Raw genomic sequence first — 22,818 nt, 5'->3', positions numbered from 1 at the left:
ATTAAAATTTTACCAGGAGTTTTCACAGCAATAGCTGTCTAATGATGCCCTCTGGCAAAGACGTTTTGCTCTTAAAAACCCATTTTGTTTGTTCTACTCCAGTGCTCTCCCAAGCCTCACTTGGATGGCTGCAAATAGCAGATGTAAAAAAAAAAAAAAAATCCTTATGAATACAGAGCACTGAGGTATTAAAAAAGGAATAGAAAACTGGCACATCCCACGTATGTAATAAATACAATGAATGGAAGAGGCCTTTCCAAAGTTTCTAATATTTAAACTGTTTGAGTGTGCTTGGAGGGAGACAAGACAGGTAGGTGTATATATAATCCTTAAAAACTTGATGATTGAAGCATATCATGTAGTTATGGATTTTACCATATGGATAGCACTATAAAATGAACAATTTTGTAACACAGCCATTACAATTTACGCACAATCCCAGTCACGACTCACAATCACCTACCAATTGTCTTCCTTGCAATCAATAAAACTTTAATATTAATTAGCCACCAAAATGCTGCTCTTTCTGACTGTAGATCCCTGGATGCTACTATAATAAAAATAAATAATACACAACCTTCCCTGGCTGTAATACTTTCCTTCTCTTTATTTCTTTTACTCAGTGCATTAAAGTACACATAATCACAGAAATCAAAGGCTGGACCACCAGGACCCACAAGTCAGCCCAGCTAAATCAAAGTCAAATAAGCTACTGCGATAGTTGCTGTCTCCTAACAGGAATTTTTCCTTTTCACAACTTCATTACTTACAGGATTATGTGCTTCTAAAATCTGAATACATTCCAATTTTGACAGGGTTTTTGACGTGCTCAGTTGTTCAAAGAGCAAAGCTTGTACACTCATGACAGCAGTATATAGCTCCAATATTTTGGATTTTTTAACAGTCTTTTGAAAGGCTAAAGAAGCAATATACTCTCCGAGTTTATTTTCCAGATCGTGCAGCTGACACTCTCGCTCAAGCAGCAACTCATACTTAACCTGAAAAATACCAAAACACAAAAGATAAGATTAACAGAAAACCTTACCTACACCTCATGATTTTACTACTCTGCAATTAACAAGCAGAATTAAAGCAGCAAAGAAATCAATGCTGTTATCTTACAGTGTAATACATGGTATTAAAAAGTGCTTTTAACATTAAATTCCAAGCTTTTACTATGTTTAAGTTATCAAAATTATATTATAGTAAGGTCAGATATTTCAAAGAGATCAGGCTTCGTTCAAGGGTAGTCATAATTTTAATATTAAATACTGTCATAACTTTATTATCAAATAATAATCTAAAATAGACCGTCTATATAATTTAAAATATAGTAACAGTAAATATTAGAAATATAAAAAAGCCTACACTTATCATTGGTTAAATGGGAAGACAAAATAGATCATTCTGTTTAGCAAAAATACCAAATTTATAGAAAGACTGTGTTTAGTTATTTTTGACCAACAAAATTCAACTCACCGGTCTTTAAACAAATAACCAAAAATCCTCTTATATAAAACAAAGTTAAACTGTAAATCAGGAGTCTGCTGGTAATGGATTTCAAACAAGATTAAAACTGGATTGAATGGACATCAAACAGGATTAAATCAAAATGATTTAACTCAATAACTATGTTGCTGTCACATATCGGATGGGACATCCAAAGAAACTATCCAAGGGTGAAAGGCAAGCACAGCACATGCAAATACAGGATCAAATGCAACGTGACTGATGAGCTCTCCATGCTATACCACTGACATTCACAGCCAGTGATCTTGCACTGTGGCCATTTTTCTGCAGGCAATGTGGATTGTAGCCAGCTGCAATTACCCTCTTTAGGCACTTCCATCGGAGCTTGTCACTCTAAGTTCCCTTTATAGGAAAAGAAAAGGTACTACTTGGTATGTTTCGACTCCTGAAAAATTTGCTTCCACTGGCATTTAAGCATGGATGTCTAGGTTAGACATTGATGGCTACACTGACTATCTAACCTTTGGGGAGCTGAATCCTCAAAGACTGTAAATAATTATCAGTGTGGTTTTATTCTCTCTCCCTGTATTATCCACGCAAGCCCAAAAGTTGGATGGCAAGAGAAAGAAGACACAGAAACAGCACATGCAACCCTGAGAGCTCCAACTCCACTGCTTGGTGTTGATATCAACTTGGTGTGCCCTACACACTGGATTTAGAACAAAACTAAGCACAGAAACAAACAGCCCATCTGTATGTTGCTGGGTATCAGAGTGCAGGGTTTTTCCTCACTCCATCTCTAAATTCTCTTTTTGTCCTGACAAATCTAATCAGATAGGTTTCACAGCATACAAAAATATTTCACGAATCACAATTTTCAGAAGTTTCCAGTATTATGTATTTTAACAGTAATGCTCAAGTAACTACTGCCTGCGACAGAATGGAAGAACCACAACCAAAGGAGACATCTCAAAAACTTTATATAAGATGGCACCTGAGAGCGGGCACTCACATTTGCATTCTATGGGAAAGTATTTATCCCATCAAGTTTGGCCTCTCTCTTAAAGAAGAGGAAGAGATGAACATCCCTATTTAACCGAGACACCTACATGGTCAGTGTCTAAGCACAGCAGGCATCCTGTGGTATACCTTTACACATGCAGTCTTAATCTCTCTAGTTTTACCAGTCTATAAAATAAGAATAATAAAGACCAATAGTATTTGCTCTGCAAGCATGAACTACAACACTGTAAAGGTCAACTGTAGTCTTTAGACACTGTACGACCTCCCATTGGCAAGACCTGATTTTGCCCCTCAGAATATCTTTGCACAAATAAGAGATGCTATGTACTCAAGACATTAAAACCTTATTAGCTTTCTATTCATGCTAATCAGAATTATACATTATTGACTCTATTCATGATTAGCTTTAAAGGAGCATTTAAGGAGACTTCCACTAAGTTTTCAGATCCCTAAGACGATAAACATGTAACACGATGCCCATGAATTTTCTCTGGAAATTTTATTGATAAGGGACCTGCTAAGAACGATTGTGTATCATCCAAATTCTATTATCCAGTAGACAGAGCTAAATTTAAATGTGATTTGGAATCACATACGCTTGTGATATTCTCCTTCATGCTCATGTGATATTCTCCAAAGTCTCCATTAAATCACGTGGAATGTCCTCGAATGCAAGAGATGGAATGTCACCTTCAGGAAATATTTCCTACTAACATGAATTAAGCCAATTAAAACACAAGAGTAAGAAATCATCCTACAGACACAAAGCAGAGGCAAGATTCATTTTCTTGGTATCTTTAACAAATCTCCATCTAAAAAGACAGACATTGTCTCTTAACATTACTGTTAATCTAACAAATTGATGTTGAATGATGTAGATGTGTGACACTAAACAACAAGTAAGCATATGGGTTACAAATAAAGATATGGGATATTTGAGTTAGAAAGAGAATTCAACTCAGAGATCATACTGGAAATATGGTAACCAAAACGCAAAAAACTAAGCTGTTATTTCTGAACACGGGAGGCAGAGAACTCCAGCGAAAAGCAAAAGAGATGGCCAAAATTGGAAGTTTATGGAAGAACTGAGCTGCCCTCAAATACTTACTCAAAAAAAGTAGATGACATTTACATTAGGATATATCCAGAAATATCCATTGCTTGTTTCTATGTTTCAGTAGGAAAAAATTCAATACTACTACTACTGCTAATTATTATTATTATTATTTATATCAATCTTCTATGTTCTTTCCAGGCAGGCAAGAAACCTATTAAAGTGAATTTGAGGCCTTTTGTTTTCTGTAGAATGCTTTTTACTGAAAAGCAAGTAACTTTAGCAGCTCCCACTTAAGTTCACAGGCATTCGAAGGTGTACTCCAGCAGGACTGATCAGAAATTAAAGATAAAAACTTCTGCAGAATATTCTACAAGTCATGACTTCGATACAGACTGCACAAAACAGTCAATCCCACCCTAACTCAGGGGGTTTGTTTGGTTGTTTGGTTTGCTTTATTTATCTTGTCAAAGCAAATTTATTTTCAAAATCCGAAGTGTTATTTCAAGATATTCTTATGAGTTGGTGACATAAGACAAAGGCCTAGAAGCAAGACTATTCCATGCCTCAGTGCCAAGGCAAATATTTAAAACAAAAATAATGAAGAAAAAAGAATCGTTCTTCAAAAGCCTATGTACAAGACTAATTTCTCAAATAAGACTCAAGTTTTTGTTTTGAAAGGCACAATGAATTAATTGTTATACTACTGATCACTGTGACACAAGACAATATTCTCAAAAACAATTAGCAATTTTTAGAGCCGTATGGTCTGACTGTCCAATTTTTTAAGGTCTCAGTTGTGAAGTTTCCATTGACTTGCCCTCACCCTTCTTTTTGGCAGTGAAAGTCGTTGCACTTTTAGGTGATTCTTAAAGAAAGGATGGAATGGAAGCGAGTCCTTTACAGTAAAATAGACAGGTTAACAAATACCAGAAGCTTCTAGAGGAAGGCAAGGAATTTATATCCAATTCAGCCAGCCACTTAATACTTTGCTAACAACAGCTGCTGTCTAGCAAGGTGTTCAGGGAGATGCATCGCTACAACAGACATCACTTTAAGGGGCAATTCATGTTAGAAATGAACCAGGTTGGACAGGTGATGCCACAAGTCACCTTTGAAAACTTCGGCAACGTTGAGTTTTGAGTTTACCTAAAAGCAGGAAAATGAAGATGGATAAGAACAACCAATGTTTTTGTCGCAAAAGAATAAATGACTTATATCATGATTTTCATTACAACAGCACCTATTCAAGGAATGGGGAAAAAAATTCAAGCAGACCTACCTGCCTAGAAGTAAATAGGTCCATTTTCAGAAGGACTAATGCTTTAGAGCCAATGTGATGCTCCCTATTCAATGTATTAGGGCAGCATCTTAACTAATAGGAATTACTACAACACTACTAGCTTGAGTGAGTTATGACAACATACACACACCGAGAAGCTGGGCCTTCTTTTCTTCCAGCTTTTGTTTACGTGTCTAAGACACTGCCTGCCAGAGTACACACATTTTTACAGTATCTCGGAAAAGGGAAAAGTGTATGCTTGAGATATTATTTGTTTTATATGACACAAAATTAGTAAGCAATATCTGAAGGCTGCCTTTGTGGTTTAGGAACAGGATGTGCTACAAACCTTTAAAAACGCAGATAAAAAAATTACACAGAAATGTTTTGACAGGTGTGTGCACACAACTGAATTTAAAGTTTGCTCTTTCTTCTCAGGAGGCTCAGTTTCAGACACAAGGATTTTAAATGAATTATACATATATGAAATCCGGGGATGGATGAATGAATAATGAATAGATGAATGAGTAAATGAGTGATCACCTTTAGTATAAGTTTGAACCCATTAAAATGAATAATGAATAAGGATGGAAATGCAGTCTGACAACTCAAGTTCACTTATAAGGAGACACAAGAATGTATATTTTAATTGCAGCTGAACTCAAAGGTAAAAGAGATGCCATTGGTGACAGAAACACTTATACCTTTGACAACCACTTCAAATAACAGGGTTTTATATGATATGTTCAGTATATTCCATGAATCGTAAGATTCATGGTCCAAACTGCAAAACTAGGTGCTATTTGCATGTTACTAACTATGAAGCCAGATGTTAAGCATGCCGAAATATGAGGGCTGGAGCACCTCTCCTGTAAGGACAGGCTGAGAGAGTTGGAGTGGTTCAGCCTGGAGAAGAAAAGGCTTCAGGGACATCTTATTGTGGCCCTTTCAGTACTTACAGGGTGTTTATAAGAAAGATGGGGACAAACTTTTTAGCAGGGCCTGTTGCGACAGGACAAGGGGTAATGGCTTTAAACTAAAAGAGGGTAGATTTACACTAGATATAAAGTTGTTTTGTTTTGTTTTTTTTACCATAAGGGTGGTGAAACGCTGGAACAGGTTGCCCAGAGAGGTGGCAGATGCCCCATCCCTGGAAACATTCAAGGTCAGGCTGGACAGGGCTCTGAGCAACCTGATCTAGTCGAAGATGTCTCTGCTCATTGCAAGGGGGTTGGACTAGATGACCTTTAAAGGTCCCTTCCAACCCAAACTATTCTATGATTCTATGGGAATAATGTTCACCTTATCATTCAGCAGGTATTCAACATTATACAGTAAATTAACTGCTCTTAACCAAACCAAATGTTGCATCACTCAAGTGGTACTTCTGTCTACCCCTAGCCACCCGTGTTTCTTTCTGCCTTTTGTGAGCTCTGAAATCACAACCCTGCAAACAGAAACATACTTGTGAAAATCAAAGCTTGCAAGTACACCTGACTTCTACTGAAATCACCTTCTGTGTCACACTGAAGTGGAACAAATATTGATTACAAACTAAGTTATAAACTAGTTATAAACTAATATCCCAGGCCTTTTTTAAGCCTTTTATCATACCAAAAAAAAAAAAAAAAAGTCTGTAAAACACTGCTTAACATTGTACTATATGACTTACTATTAAGTGTCAAACTACTTTGGTTATGATGAATCCACTCCCATAAGTCTGAACATATGCTGCTGATTCCATGTGAAGCATCCAAACTACACAAAATATTGCCAATGCTGTAAATGCACTATGATTAGTCCACTGCTTGAAAGCACTAACTTTTAAATTCCATACGTGGTTCAGTCTAATTGCTAAACAGTGTTGTCTCAGTCCTAAATATTACAAATAAAGGGAATAACCTGGAAATATAATTGATTATCTGCAACCCCAGCAGGGAAAATCGACTGAAGAATGTCAGTATTTCTACCACTGTGTTTCTTATGAAATAGTTAACTGCTATTTCAGAAAGGAACAGCTACTTCCTCACACACAAGACAGCTCAAAACAGCTATGAAACACAAAAGAAGTAGATATAGCCTGCTTTTGAAGATTTTCATAGCAAGGTCAATGATACTCTCAGGTGCTCCAAGACTAGGCTTCAAATTTCTTGCTGTGGCCTCCCAACTCACTACCTCCTGTCTATGAGTTGTTAGCTGCTCTGCTCTGTCATGCCTGTTTTAGTGTGTTACAAAACACATCCCGCTGCTCTTTTCATAAGCATTAGCTGGAAACCATTTTACAGCCATCTGTAGCGAGACAGAACCCACGACATGGTGTGAAGTCTGCAGCAGTGAAGGCAGGAGAAATACAGCAGTGCTCCATCATCCTTTTTCCCTGCCTTCAATTGGCTGTGCAACTTCAGATGGTTAATTTTGAGCGAGATGATAAAAGTGTTCATGTTAATGCAAAATTTAGAAGTGTAAGATTCTAAATGAGGAATGAGGTAACAGATTGCAACAGCCAAAAGGAAGAAACTCTGCTGTGATCAACATAAGGTTTATTGCTTATACTTCCATGTCCTAACGATAACGTGTGAACTAAAGATTTTCCTTAACAACAGTTTACCTTCCTTATTGGGAAAAGCCCAAAGCACTTAGCTTTTTATAACTAATGTGCAGCCATACAATTAGAACAACAACAGGTATGCCAGATGGTAGATACAAAACTGAAACTGTGAGGCTTAAAGACCTAATTTTCCAATTTTAAAACAAGATTCTAACAAAAAAGTAAGGCGATACTTATACTAAACAAGTATTCAGTACTTCTTGTAACATAAGAGCTTAGGCTCTACTCCATTGTATTTTCAAGTAATAGTATGAAAAAAAAATATCTAAATTTTGGAGGTCAGGGCTTTAAGTACTGAAGCCAAAAGTTTAAATCCCTCCATTAAAGGATTAGGGTATTCTTAGACCAGAGTTACTAAATTATTAGAGTGCCAGAACACAGTTGCCCACTTGTATTTTTGCCCAAGTACCTGCTCTCACTTTCAAAGACTGGGTGCTGGACTAGATAAACATTTGCTTTTATCATCTGCAACCAATATTATCAGTGTGTTGCACTAACAATGTGTTGCTCTCATATAAAACAAATTATTTCTCAATGAACATGCTGACCCACCATTTTTAATTTCTCAGGATACAAGTATAAAAAGCACAGGGAAGAGGTGTAAAAACAGATTCTTGTCCAAATTGGTACTGAAATTGATATTGCAATCATTTGTGAAACTATTTTTTATCTACAAATTTTAACTACCAATGACACCTGTTTGTTCCGCATATTTCTTATAGCTGTACACCACCTACATCTAACACAGTTATCATTGAAACATTCCTCTGATGTACAAAAGTAATATTACCCATATTTTACAAGTGGGAAAGAGAAGGAGAGAAAAGTTAGAGAACACAAACAAGACCTCATGGAACATCTGCTGGCACAGAAGGAAAAAGCCTCCAAAATCCCATATTGGCATTGGCCCCACTCATTCCTTAAGGATTAACTTTAGACTGAGGCTGCAAGCCTTTTAAAAGATACCTACCAGAATCAAGGCTCCTTTTCAATAAGGTCTGTACAAATAAACTCAGCCCCTACCCAAGAAGCCTTTGGATCTAAGAACCCGTTTCTGGGTTTTCGGTAGCGTTAGGAGAGGTCCAAGAACTAAATCTTGTTCAACTGAAGTATGGAGTGAAGCACCTTCCACATTTTGAAAGCCCTACTAAGAAAAACACAGGATCTAGGAGAGTCTTGCAATCACACATATGCTAAGCCCCAGAACCACTGGAAGAAAAAAGGGTAAGGCATGAAATCAATTCTGTAACTAAAGTGCAAAAATTAAAACAAAGCAAAAACTATTAAGCTTGAAATACATCATCTTGATAAATGCAGGCAAGAGTAGAGAGATGCATGATGCCACTACACCTTATGCCTTTTTTATCTGGTTCTTATTCACATTGATAGAAAAGTGCTGTTCTTTAATGACTAAATATCTAGGTTTTGACCTCAGTACAGAAAAAGTCTGCACTTACCTTATTCAAATTTTCATCTTTCACTGAGTCTTCATAAATGAAAATTTTGTCCTGTAAAGATTTCTTCAGAATATCTATCTTACTTCTATTCCTGGATCCTGGTGTTTTAATTTTAGAATGCTGCTGTAAGAAGATAAGCAAAAAATGTTTTATTTGTTAGAGATATATGAGGATGCTAACATTATTACTTGCTATTATTGGCAGATCCAGCAATTAATGAAAGATTTGGCAATGATGACTTTCACTAAGAAGAAATTTCTGAAATGAAGGTGCTGCCTATTCATTCAGAAGATTCCTTTCAAAGTTGGAAATTTCTTTTTAAATTTTTTTCACAGAGTTATATATTCATCCTTTCCGTGAAAGCTACTAGCACATAAATTTGATTTTAAACAAGCTTTAGCAGAGATAATAAGAGAAGATTTAACTGATACGTTGTCTCCTCAGCATGGTTAAAAACGAACAAAGAATACTAATTTAAGAACTACATTGTTTTCAAGACACAGTATATGAATCACAAATGAACCATGATAGTATTTAGGGGCACCATTCCATGTAATCAAATTATTCTTGACCTTTCTATTTCTTTACAAGAATATCAAGTAAGTATAATGTACTCTTGGGGAAATGATAACATCTGTTCAACTATAAGGCTTTGCAAAGTCATTTCCCTTCTTTAGTACTTTAGAAGTTATTAAGGTTCTGAACTAGGCTAATTCCTAGTACAATTAACCCAAGTTAGTTTACATGTTTAGAAAACAGCTGAAGCAAAAAAAAGCAAGAGAAAGTCCTCCTTTTTATGATGGTATCAGATGCAATTTGTACAGGAAACACTTCCCCTCCCCCCCCCCCCCCCCCCCGTTTAAGAACTGAAAATAATTTATGATTCCACAGGTTTTACATTTTACTGACGGAACTAAACACCCCTCACAGAGTTCTTTAAAAAAAGTGCTAGATTTGATAGACAGATAGACTTCTTGTTGGGAATGTCTCTCTGAGTGAGTATGCCTCATCTTCTACATATTTAGATTTGGAAAAAAAAAAAAAAAACCCAAAAACAAACCAAACCACAACCCTCTGTATACACCCAACTCTTTTGAAAAGAGAAAAAAGAAATCAAGCCCAAATTCTTGCCAAGAAAGACCAGCTAATTCAGGAGCTTCACTTTCCTAAATGGACAAGACAACATAGGACATTTACATACAGAAACTCCCTAAATCTTTCCTTGATTTAGTGTCAAAAATAGTAAATGTGTAGGGACTGCCAGAGAAATCTGAAACTGGGCTGTAAAGGACCCAACCTGTTCCTAATATTCAGAGCCAGGCTCAGCACCATTCAAACTTTCAGCATTTCAGTGGACTCTCCTCAGAGGTGCAGCCCCTTTTGGCCACCCAACTGCTTCTTTATAACTATGCCTTCTTCCTGAGAAAGCTGGAGGACACAAAAGCAGCAGAAATATGGAGATGTATGTGAAAAGAAACATATTTATCCAACTGCTGCCCAAACAATTATCTTTAAGGTCCACTGATCCACACAGACAGCAGAAGTGTGCACCACAGTCACACCTACAAAGAAGCTATGGACCCGTATCTGCAGCCAAGGCCAGCAACCTGCAGACACACCCATGAACCCCTCAAACACCCCCACACTGATCCTACATCATTCCCACCTGTTTATTGGTCATTGCTAAATTCTGATCGACTTTCAGCATCTCTGCGTCTCTGTGCTCCATCTCGAAAGCTTGAAGCAAGGTTCTTGCTCTTATCTTGGGCCAAGCCAAGCTGCTGTCCACCTGAGAGAAGCAGCAGTGCAACTCTTGCCTCATTCGAAGCAATTCCTCTTCTGATAGCGAGAGGGGTAAACTTAGAAGCTGCCTGTTAAAAAAACAAAAACCACTTGCCATTCAGTGATATAGGCAATATTGCATAAAATGTAAGAGACGTGCACACAAATACTTTACATTACAACGATCATCCTTTTTTGTCTTACGCATATATCAGTTAATGATTCCACACATAGGACTGAGCTACTCAGCATGTTCAAAATATCCTTGAGGTTACTATAAACTCTGCATACAGAACCTCCTGAACTGTAAAACTTCATTTTCAGGGGGAAACAATGTTTGAATATTTAATAAATAAATAAATAATTTTTTAGCACATTTTCTTCCACCTCTTCACGCAACACAAACCCTGAACTTAGAGCTGAAATCGAGATAAAAGCTTCCTGTAAAGTCTCCCTGTGCTGTTTCCCAGCACTTAGCAGTCACGGCCACTGAGAGGGGAAAAAAATAATATAAAAAAAGTCTCTATTATAAACTCACGTATGTCATCCCTCCTATCACCAAGTCACAAGGGTTCCAACTACTCTTTGTAAAAAAGCTTTTAGCAGTCTGAACAACATGGAATATATTTTAGCAGTAATTTGGATCACTCAAAGTTCCAGTTTTGTAGAAAAAAGGTTCTCAACATAGACATCTGGGGAACTGATCCTCAGGTCATGCCGAAGTTGACTTAAAAATAAAGCATGTTAAAGCCTAAATTCATCTTCCAGTTGTAGTTAACCTTAGACTACACTGAAATATTTTCTTAAGAGTATTACATAAAAAAATATCATAATTTTTTTTGCTTGGAAATTTTCTCTATTTCCCCCAAAATGTATTTGTATTTAAAGCATAAACAGCATCATTTTTAAAAAAGAAGTTTTCTTTTAAAAATATATTATACTGTATGTTCCATTAGCACTGATGCTTTTATTCAGTATATCACAAGCTATACCACCTCATCATTTCTCTAAAATATTTCTGAGTTTAGAAATCTTTATTTCCGTTTACTGATTCAGCAAAGTACAGCTAATTCCTAAATTAAAGCATTTTTAATGCATAAAGTTTTTTTTCTCTTCAAAAAATTACTTACTTTAAGGGAATATTACTCCAAGCAAGCATTTACAGTATACTTAACCACTTCTCATGTTGTCTTAGACTTTTAGAAGAAGATCCATGCTATATATCCATATATATAGATACATAGACAGAGATATACAAGAAAATACAGTAAAACAGATTTTTGTCATGTCCACGTTTAAAAAAGACTTTAAGCATTAAAGCATTTATAAATATTTTGGACTAACTCATGGTCTCTTTGACAAGCAACAAAATGAAAAGCTATCATTCAAAATAATTCTTTGTGAAAACTAGATAGCAGATGAGAGCATAAACGTGAGAGCTGGCATTTGTTGTTGAAATATCAAAATTGACACACTGAACTGAACATAAAATCTGTCACTGTCTGTAAGGGGCTTTTGATAGGACAGTTGTGCGAGTGTTGCATATTTTTTTTTTTTTTTTTTTTTGAGTAAAATACTGGAAAACAAACAGCTTACTGTTGCTGCAAATAAAGATATCGTCTAACAAATACAACAGGTGACACTGCAGGCTGGAACACAATTATCATGGAACTGTAAGCTAGAAACAGGAAAGACCTGCTGGGTCATACAATCTAATTCCCTGCTTGTTCAGGTCTGCTCTCAGCAATGTAAATAAGAGATAATAAGACAAGCTAGAAAATGCATTGAAATTGTTTATAGAGAAGTATTTTAACTGCTGAACAAAATACAAAGCCCCTGAAATTAGAACCAAAACAAAACACAAATGGATTTATTTTTTTTTTAACAAAGCAAACGTAATGGGCAAGGTTTCTTTTTATATTCCTGTTATATGGTTTTACACTGTGCAGCAGGCAAACTTACAAAGATGCTGTCTGGACAAAACTGCCCGTACACATCTGTTTTGATTTAAAGAAACCTTTACTAATGCTTTCCCCCCACCCCACCCCCCCATCTGTTCAATCTCTCATGCCCGGTTCCGTCTGCTCCACAGGCAGACTAATATAGATTTGCCTGTTCCAGTTGCTTCCCCTAAAGCTGCATTTTTGACAGCAGACTATTTTTTCACGTTCCCATGTCTCTAACAATGTCTGTTATTAAATAGACATTGTATAGGAAATGGAGTACTGCAAATATTCAGGTAATAAAACAACTAGTCATAAATGTAATTGAATGTTAAAAAGAAATGTTAATGAACAGTGCAAATCTCTCAGGCACCTTGCTGCCCAGTCTGAGAAGCACCACGCGCGACTCTTGGCTGCAGCCGTGGTCTCTCCCTGCGCAAGGTCCCCCAATGGCAGCAAGGCCACCACCCATCTTCCCACCTCCCCAGGGACACGTTGCAACAGACAGCGATGGCCATGAGGTGCACCCAGGGCCAGCAAACCTCTCTGCAACATCACCCCTGCCATGACGCATCTCTGGCTCGGGGCTTGGTGGCTGCATTGGCCAACTCTGATGCATGGAGCCCATGAGCCAGAGAGGCAGGCTACCATGCTGTGTATTTATGGAACCCACGGAAATACTGAGGCAGAGCTTAAAAAGAACCTATGAGTAAGGTTTGACTCGTGGCTGGAAGGAATATATCAAAATTGGACGTGGGACTAATTAGGCCTGACATACTAAGTGACATTTCCAAAGTGCCTGACCTCTAAGAACAGACTGAGAATAATAATGAAATATGTGAAAGTGAAACCTGACACAGAGTGAATAGAAGTATAAAAATACCACTCCATGTTTTTGGTTTCAAAACCGTCGTTTCCCAGGATTCCCACTGCAGCACTAGGAGCGCTGGCTCACCCACTGGCACCGCAGGGGCTGAAGGCACGCAAAAAAGTCAATTCCCAAGTGCCCAACAGAGAACTGATTGTTAGGAATTATACCCGGACAGCTGTGGAACCTCCCGGTCCATCTCTATTTGCAATAATAACTACGAAAAGAGTGCAGGATACTTGCATGAATACTGATTGTTCCCAGTTCCTTAATTTTTTTTGTTCCGAAATGCTTGTTTCCAGTTCTTGGCTTAGCTCCTGCCTGGTGAGCTGAAGCAGGTCTTCAGCAGCCATGCTCTTATCATGCTCTTCCCTTTCAAGCTGTTCATGTTTAACAAACATCTCTTTTTTATGCTCCTCCACGGCTTCCAGCAGGAACACCTTTGGCACGCTGAGCTTTAACAATTCTTGCACAAATACTCCATACAGAACACGTTTAAGCTCTTCAACAGTTTTCTCTGTTAGATTAAATAGAAGCTCTTTCAGCTCTTCACTGGCCTCATTGTCAAGCTTTTCATTAAGTTCTTCAAATTCAACAGTGTGATCACTCAGAAGATTTTTCCAGTAGCTCAGGTAGTGCGTGACCTCCTTAGTAGTTTTGAAGGGGTCTCCAAGTGACAGCTGCTCCTTCCGATGCTCTTTCTGCCGATTCATTTGCCAAAAGGAGGAACAAGGTTAAGAGGAACATCTCAAATTCTAGCTCTTTAAATATGTATTTTACAGCAACGCAGAATTTCATGCTTTTGTTTTTCAGTGTTTTCAAAACTGCTTTTCAGTGTCCAGAGACTTACCTAGCCCTCAACACGATGGCTTTGTGTGCATTCAGCAGGCCTGTGATAATTCAGATTATTGTTAGATATAAGGGCTAACACAGGCCTGTGTTAGATTAGATTTAGATTGCTGCTAGATAGAAGGGCTAACACCTAAACAAATGCATGATCTTGTGGTTTGACACAGTCCCAAGTGACTGAACTGTAATGATCTGGCAGCGTTCCAGAAGTAAATCTGGATCAAATACCAAGGGCAGAAAAGAAGAAAAAAAAAGTGAGAGGGGAAAAAAAAGGGTTGGTGGTTGTTTTTTTTTCATTTTATTTTGCCCATCTTACAGCACGCAGCAATTTCATTGGAAAGCTAAACCACATCTACCTATTCTAAGAATAAATAAAACAAGTCTCCATTGTTAACCTGTTGTCTCTCCTTCCACTGATACCCGTTAAAGAACAGAAAACACTGAAATACATATCCCACAAAAGGTAAAATTAATCTCACCTAATCTTGGTCATCTAAAGAAATATCATCCAATCCAAGATATTTTTTTTCTACATCCTTTAGGCAGAGAAAGACGGGGACCTTTGGATAACAACTCCCTTCCACTTATCTCTAATCACGTGCAAGCCATCTTCTATTATGAGATGATCAGAAGCTCTTGGAGTTAGCCTTGACTTTTAGATGGCTGAGGTTAGGTGACGTGAGTCCTACCATAAGCAACCACAGGTACAGCATCTTTTAAATAGTTCTGATTAGTAGCTCAATTTTAACTGTGCTGTAGAAGTCATTCAAGTCACACATATCCAGGAAAGACATGGAAAACAACAACTGTCACAGGTCTGTGCCATGTCCCTCACTGACTCCACAACCTCAGTTGGCCTTTGCCTGTTTGCACATTGCAGTGGCTTGCCATAACCCCCTTGGGCAGGTTAGACCAAGCAGAGGAGCTTCGCAAGTTTCTCCAGTTATATGACTTTCTTGCAGATTTTTATAAAAGAACAACAATTAATTACTGCATAACTAATACAGCACATGGCGGCACACAGCTAAAAACAATGGATACTTATTTTCATCCATGCTCCTGGCAGTGTTCACCCCTGTCGTAAGAACTACACTTTATTTTTCAATTCATTCAATTTTTAACTCATGATAAGCCCTGTGAAAATAAATATACTGAAAATAATTACCTTTTGCAGCACTTCCCGCTTTCGCCTGGTAATGAGTTTCTGGCGAAGCTTTTGCTTTTCTTCTTTTAAATCGTGATCGAATTTCTGTTTAACAGAATTAATTTCAGCCTCAGCTCTGTCCAGCAGCACTCCCAAATGACTTTCAGGTAGATGACCTGCTCTGTAATAACAGTGTTTGAAGCCTGTTATCCCCAATTCTTAAGAGCAAAAGGATATTTGAGGCAATTAGTACCATAATAAGGCTCAACAAAGTAGACACACAGAAAGATCTTTGTTTCTTTAGCAGTGATACCTGGGGGGATCAAACAAGCAAATGGACAACAGAAAGATACTCTGAGAGATGAGTGCAGAATTGAGGCAGTTAGTGAAGGCAGAGTGAAGGTGTATGAAGAAGGAAGGAAGGGAACACAAATGAAAAACCAATTACATATCAGTTAGTAATGTGAGCAATATTCAAATGAGACATTTTAAACCTTATGTTATTCATGATATTTACATTTTTCATTTAATGCCCCTGGAATGCAATTCTAGATGTATTTTATAACTTCTTCTCCTCACTAGAAACAAATTTCTCTTCAAAAGATATAATCTAATAAAGTAAAACAACTAAAAATTATCTTAAAGATACAAAGCAATCATATCCGTGAAAAGATTTCTACTCAGATTTACTATTACATTTAGGGCATCAGATAAATTATAAAGATTTAAAATTAATAATGAAATACAATAACCTAACAGAGCAAATTCTCAGTCTTAAGCACACAGTGCTTTCAAATGGAAGTTTAAGACTATGGTCTACCTCCAGTTGCTACAGTATTTAATTTCAAAGAGTAAGCAAAATCCCAATCATGCCTGCAACAGTTAGAAAAACCTCCCTCTCCGGACACTTAAATTGAATTCCAAAAATTACCTGCTATTATATTTATACCAGAAATTCCCCAAATTTTTCTCAGACAACAAAAGAATAAAAGAACACCGTAAATCAGACCAGGCTGTTGGACGTTTGCGAGTTATAATTTCTAATATTAAACACAGTGGACTTCCAAAATGTGGGGTTGAAAAGGTCAACATGGAACTTTGAGAAGAAAGCACCAATTCCTGACTTGAACCTGGATATTCTCCGAACACTTTCTGGTTTATTTTTCAAATTCCCATTTTTCAGAAGACATTATCATTACACACAGAGCCTGGATTCAAAGGAATCCAGGACTTCCAAGTCTCTGTTCCAGCATCATACATGGCCCAATTCACAAACCAGAGTAGCAGCTAAACATTGCAAGCCCTTCTCCAGAAAGGACAGAGTCTCATTCTGGTTTATTAAGATTTGTTGATACCGTACCAGCTTAGTTCCAAATAAAATCCTCAAAATAAAAGCTAAAAGAAATGAAACAGAAGACTGATGTATTAACTTGTTTGCAGTCACTGCACTGTAACTGTGGTGGCCAGATTTCACAATTCACACCTCTCCATCTACTGCTCAAGCATCCACAAGTATCTGAGCAAGCCACGAAACATTATCCCCTAAATAATGAATGTGCTGGATAGAAACTCAGATCTACTTTACAACACAGTTATGTCAACTACAGACCGCCTCCTTTTGCGGAGCTTTTCCAATGTCTATCTATTGTATTTCCTAATCTTCTGCAAAGAGGATTAAAATACCTCTCACTACCTTGAGAGAAATCCACCAAGCATCATTCCTGGATCTTTTGGCCAAGTCATTTTTGCCTTGAAACCAATCAATGTTAAATTTCAGTGTTACATTAAAAAAAAAAAAAAAAGCCATTACCTATTTCCTACCCATGTTTGGTAACTCTAAGTCCTGCCCCCCACTTTGATCAAACCTAAGGCAAAAGATTAGTGAATAAAAGGTAAATTTATTATGGTAAGGAAGTGAGACAAGATAATAACCAACATATTAGTTTTAACACCTTCATCCTATCTTGTACTGAGGAAATAAACCCAGGCTTGCTCCATTCAATTAAAATCCCTGTCCAGAGCAGTGAAAAGGGGCTGCAATAGAAAAAGATACATGTGCTGGAACCGCCCAGCAAATGAAAGTTATAGGAAAAGCCATGCAACAACACAAAGACTGGAAGATTATGTACACCTACCTATTCTTAGGATGAAAAAAAAAAAAAGTTTACATTATTTCAATTTCAAGTTGTTGATTTACTTAGAGATCCAATATATCCACAGCTCAAACTGAAGGTAATGCAGTATTGTAAAACCTATCTACTTATTTATTTGGAATCTACTTATTTAGAAATCCCAGATAAAAAAAATAATGGGCAAAACGCCGACCACGACAGAAGTCTATGGGAGTTCATGCAGCAACTCACATTAAACAGCATTACAGTAATTCCTAGAAGGCTCAATCCTGGCAAGAGACCTTCATTTCTGGTTTCCTATAAATACAGTATAAAACCAATTACAGTATTAGAATTAAAAGATGTCCTCATACCAAAGGACTCTGAACTGAAACACAAAATAAGAGAAAGATAATGAGACAATATAGACTGTATGATAAACTGCTTGGTCTCAGCATACCAGACATGCAGTCACTGAAGAAATGTGCAGGCACATGTTTAATGTCTTTGAACAAGAAGAATTTTAATGAAGGAGAATACTGCAGTAATGACAAAGATGTTTACAGGGAGATCCTCCCAAATGCAGCGAGCACCATGGAAGGAACAAAGATGAGTGTGTGGCCAACAGCAGCAGTATCACAGGTCAATCAGAGGCAGACAGACCTTGACTTCTCTGTACTAAATGAAAGCCAACAAAATGAGGAGAAAATGTGAAATGAGGGCACTAAAAGTAGTTTGTGCTTGATGTTATGGAGAACTAAGTGATGCTGGGCCCAGCAAAGGAAGATTGTTTTAGAGAAGGAATGTGAGCATCACTGAAACATAGGGAGATGGATACAAAGCAGAAAAGTTGTACCAGCGTGGACGTGCATGGAGGCTGGATCACACTGTTATACAGAAAGTATACAGAAAGAACCTGCAAGACAGTGCCCACATTACTCCGCTTCAGCTACTTCAGGATTTCACCTGCTGAACTAGCATCTTGCCAGTGCCCAGATCAGATTTAGGTAAATAATTTAGAGCAATAAATTCTCTGCATAACAAAGTCCTACAAGCAGAAAAGGTTTCAAGAGATTATTAGACAACTTTGTACTAATTCATTACTGCTAGAGGAATTCACTTTCAAATACCAACTTGCTAAAAGGTCCTGCAGGACAGTTTGGAAAACTACTTTGCTTATAACAAAGTCCATGTAAGAGACCAATACAAGATGTTTTCCTTTGAACTTTTATGTCAATCAATTGCCCGCTTTAAAAAACACAGTTCACAAGAAATGCTTCAGGTCTTACAAAAGTTAATATTTTGGGAGAAATTTACGAAGGAGCTTATTTATAAAGGACTAGCGAGTCAGAAGACTTCGCTTCAGTTTTTAAGAGACCAAAGAAGGAAGGAAACTTCTTGTGAATGAGCAGGTAGTGGCAAAAGAACAATGCAACAAGTTACAGCCGCTGTAGTTAAAAAACATCAAGAACCTCGTGACTCTGAGGATAGCTGGAACAACCCAGGATAAATACTGCCCCAAGTATCGCCCTCCTGCCCGTTTATTCTTTATGGGAAAACACAAAAACCCTAGCTAGACATCCCTGAAATTTATCATTACAGATTATATTTTAAAACTTGTTTTCTTGCCTTTTGGCACTGCAGTCCATGAACTTAATTTCCAAAAGGCACTGAGCACCCACAGCCAGTCTTGACAAACAAGACATTTTATTTAAATAGTCTCTTTAGAAAGCCCAGCTTGAAAACTGGCTGCTCTATTTCATTTAAAATGTTCACAACCCTCTCTAGAATTGGTTTGGGTTTATTTTGCTTTTTATAACCTTTACTTCTGGCCACAGAGAATCTTTTTCATGTTAATTTGAAATTGCCTTGCTATCTGATAAATTTTAAACATCCTATTAAGCTCCATTTTTAAAAGACCATCATAATTTATCTGCTGGTTTATGTATCCCTGAATCTGTTTATCTGTGGTATATCTAATCTACATCTTCTCTCAGTTTCTCTTCTCCATATAAACAGCTCTGCATTTTAAAATTCCATTTATAGCAGTAAATTTAAGGCACACTAAAGCTGGACACAATAGATTAAGACAGAACTGCATCTATATTTAGACAAGCAGATTCAATGCTAGAATGAAAAATGAGAGGATGTTATGGATACAAATGTGAAGTACCAGCTCATCAGACCAGACTTCTCTTGCTGCTCAGATTTTAATACTCCAATTTGTAAATATTCCCCAAATCACTTTATAATTAAAAATTGGAATTCAAGCCCACCTAGCATAGATTATAACTTCCTCTGGGTTTATACTAAGATACATTCAGATCCACAAGGTCTTGGATTACTAATACTAGATGTTTCCTCTCTTCTTTTTAGTTGATCTGTTTTGTGACTGTTTAGTGCAATAACAGATATTGATCAATGACTGGAACTTATTTTTCCAGCTTGAGATGTCCCAGTTGCTCATTGCAATGATTTGAGCCACAGACGCAGTGGTCATACGGGTGAGAGTTTCTCATGAAGGCTTTTCACATAACCACAAAATCCAGTAACACGTCTCAGAACATTTCTTATAACCTGATTGCAAAGAGGCATGAACTGAGGGAAAGGAACTCTCTGTGAAAGACACATCTGAATTATATTTCCTGCGCCAGGAGATTTATTTTTGCCTTTGAACCACACAGCTGCAGATTTTAGCAAAATAGGCAAAGCAGTGCAAGCACACTGGAAGAACCTCTCTCTGATCAACAAATCTTGAGGCTAAACTTAGCATATGATTCCAATGAGGCAGCATACAGGACAAGTAAAAGAAGAGCAAGGAAAGGTTAAAAATATCAGGTAAATTACAATTGTATCAACAGATATAGTCTTTGGTAGCTTTCAACAGACTTCCCACTTCCTAATATTAAATTACTTTTAACTTAAGTCAACATCATCAAAGAAAAATCCACAATGTAAAGACCGATATATTTCTACAGTGCTGTCTCCTGCTGTTGATGCCAAAAGGCTGGTACTACATTACCCATTTTATACTTGTTCTGTTAATACACGCTCCACATGATGCCAGTGACTGACACCAATATAGATGTCTAAAACATACAAATAAAGCTGCACGCACGGAATCAACAGCAGCAGTGCCAGGCTGTCTTCCCACCCACCGACGTGTTCTACTGCAGTGGCATGCTCCTCAGCGTTTTCTCTGTACCCCAAACTACGGCATGCCACAGTCCTCTGGGTAGCAGCAAAAGGTCTCTTTGAGTGCTCCACATTGCCATGCAATGTTAAATAACTATGTCTCTGGTAAGTCACCATTTCTATCTCTCCACCTTGACTATGACTATCCTCACATGAAGTACCTGGATCAGCCTGGATCCGGTATGACATCCCAAATAAATTAAATGAGTGTACTACAGCAGTCCGTTTCCAGGTCTACTTTTTATTTCACCTGAACTTTACTTTTTATATATTGTCTGCAGCAGTTGCTAGTCAACACCCTCCCCAGTTACATTATTTATAAACTTTGTCAACTTTCTTTAGAAAATATTCATGCATTCCAGCTTGAGACTGTACATCAAACACATTCAATCACAAGTGAATGAAAATTGATGTTTCCTATTAAATGCAGGTATTCACGCGTAAGGAACGCAGACAAACAGTCTCAACTGGTACACGTTGCAATGGACTTTTCACATGATTGAGGACTATTTACATGAATAATGGATGTATAAAGACATTGAGACTCTTACATGAGTCTGGTTGCCGCTGAAGCCAGAATTACAAACAGATAATGTACACGTTCCCAGCAATTCATCTACGTGCTGTGGACACACAACAGTCTCACCTTCACGTCTACTAGGATAGGAAGTAACAAAGCCATTGGTTGTAAAATTTTTTCTTAGAATTAACTTAAAATACAACATTTTAATGAACTTTTCCTGCTAGGTAACAAATAAAGAGATTCTATTTTCATTGAGATAACATAGTCAAAAGGTTGTCAAAAAAACAACTGAGATATTTACCTTTCCATCTTATTAATGAGACTTGATATCTGGGTTGCTGCTGCATTTATAAGAGCAGAAGCTTGAGAGTCCCTCAAGTGTATCTTACTTATAAGATACTTTCTGTAAGCAAATCTTCTATTCAGATGATATTTCTTGCTAGCTTGCAAAAAATCCATTAGCTCTTCAATGTCTCCCTACAGGAAAGAATGTGAACAAATATATTTAATTAGATGGAATGTTAAATTTCAGCTAACACCTATGGGTTTCAGACCAGATTTGTTCATTAACAGGGCAAAGTTAGAAAGCTCTTACAAGGGAAAAACAATAAGCTTGTATCAATTTAACTCTAATGATCATGTCAAATTATTACTGTTATTTCAACAAAACAAAATAAATAGTGTGCTTTTAGCCTGAATCCCTGAATATTGTGTGTATTCTCCTGACTAGTTAGTGCACCTCAGGAGACCCCGAGTTAACACGTTATTTGATCAGGTACCCACAATTAAATACACATGCAACCTGTCAGTGTTAGCAGAACTGTTCCCGCTTAAAGGTCATCTTGAATCGGGACCTGAAGACAGTACGTGTTCAGTAACAGAAGCAAGTGGCATCAAGTCCTTTTTTTTTTTTCCTCCCCTTTCTTTTTTCTTCACAATGTATTGTATAATTAAATAAATAAAGGGTAATACTTTCAAAGGTGTCTAAATTGACTCTAAAGCCAAGAAGAAGTCTTCCACATGTGTCCAGTACAGCATGGGTAAAGCCAACCCACTGCATGCAGGCTGGCTTAGAAGCTCCTGCTCCCAACAGTGGGGAACAGGAAGGGTTTAGCTACCTACAAATGGGCCTGGCAGAGACTGGAAGTAGGTGCACAATCAATGGTCTCTAGCAGACATTCTGACAGCATCAGATACCCAATACAAGGTCTGACGCTTAGGTGACCCATGTCTAAACTTCTTTCACTTGCTCTATCTTCTGCTGGCTGCTCAACTGCCTTTTGCATAAGTGCTTGCTGCATCTATATCTGACAGTGGACCATGTGTGGGTTTTCTGTACTGAAATCTGATAGTGTATCTAGTTTTAGGAGTGGGTGTTACATGTTTTCACTCCTACTTCCCCGGTGGTGTTGTCTAACCTCCAGGCCCTCAACCTCTAGGACCACAACAATCATGTTCTTCAAGAAGCAGCCAGAAGAACAATTCCCAGAATTTTTGGAAGCTAGAGCA

The 22,818-nt window shown here is 37.5% G+C and overlaps 1 protein-coding gene across 1 annotated transcript in view; it reads right to left on the bottom strand.

The window, feature by feature from the left end:
• Positions 1–22,818, bottom strand: part of EVC2 (EvC ciliary complex subunit 2) — a gene marked incomplete at its 5' end in the record, with an annotated part of 81,887 nt that overhangs the window by 14,609 nt on the left and 44,460 nt on the right. Inside the window, 6 exon segments of the mRNA XM_082482674.1 lie at positions 771–998; positions 8,895–9,017; positions 10,561–10,761; positions 13,727–14,188; positions 15,502–15,661; positions 21,611–21,786. Of these exon segments, the coding sequence (XP_082338800.1) occupies positions 771–998; positions 8,895–9,017; positions 10,561–10,761; positions 13,727–14,188; positions 15,502–15,661; positions 21,611–21,786 (1,350 nt within the window).

Source organism: Vanellus vanellus (genome assembly GCF_965231255.1).
Source record: "Vanellus vanellus genome assembly, chromosome: 4".
In the NCBI taxonomy this organism is placed as follows: Eukaryota; Metazoa; Chordata; class Aves; order Charadriiformes; family Charadriidae; genus Vanellus; species Vanellus vanellus.
The sequence above is the reverse complement of the archived record's forward strand: the minus strand, read 5'-3'. Positions and strand labels throughout refer to the sequence as shown.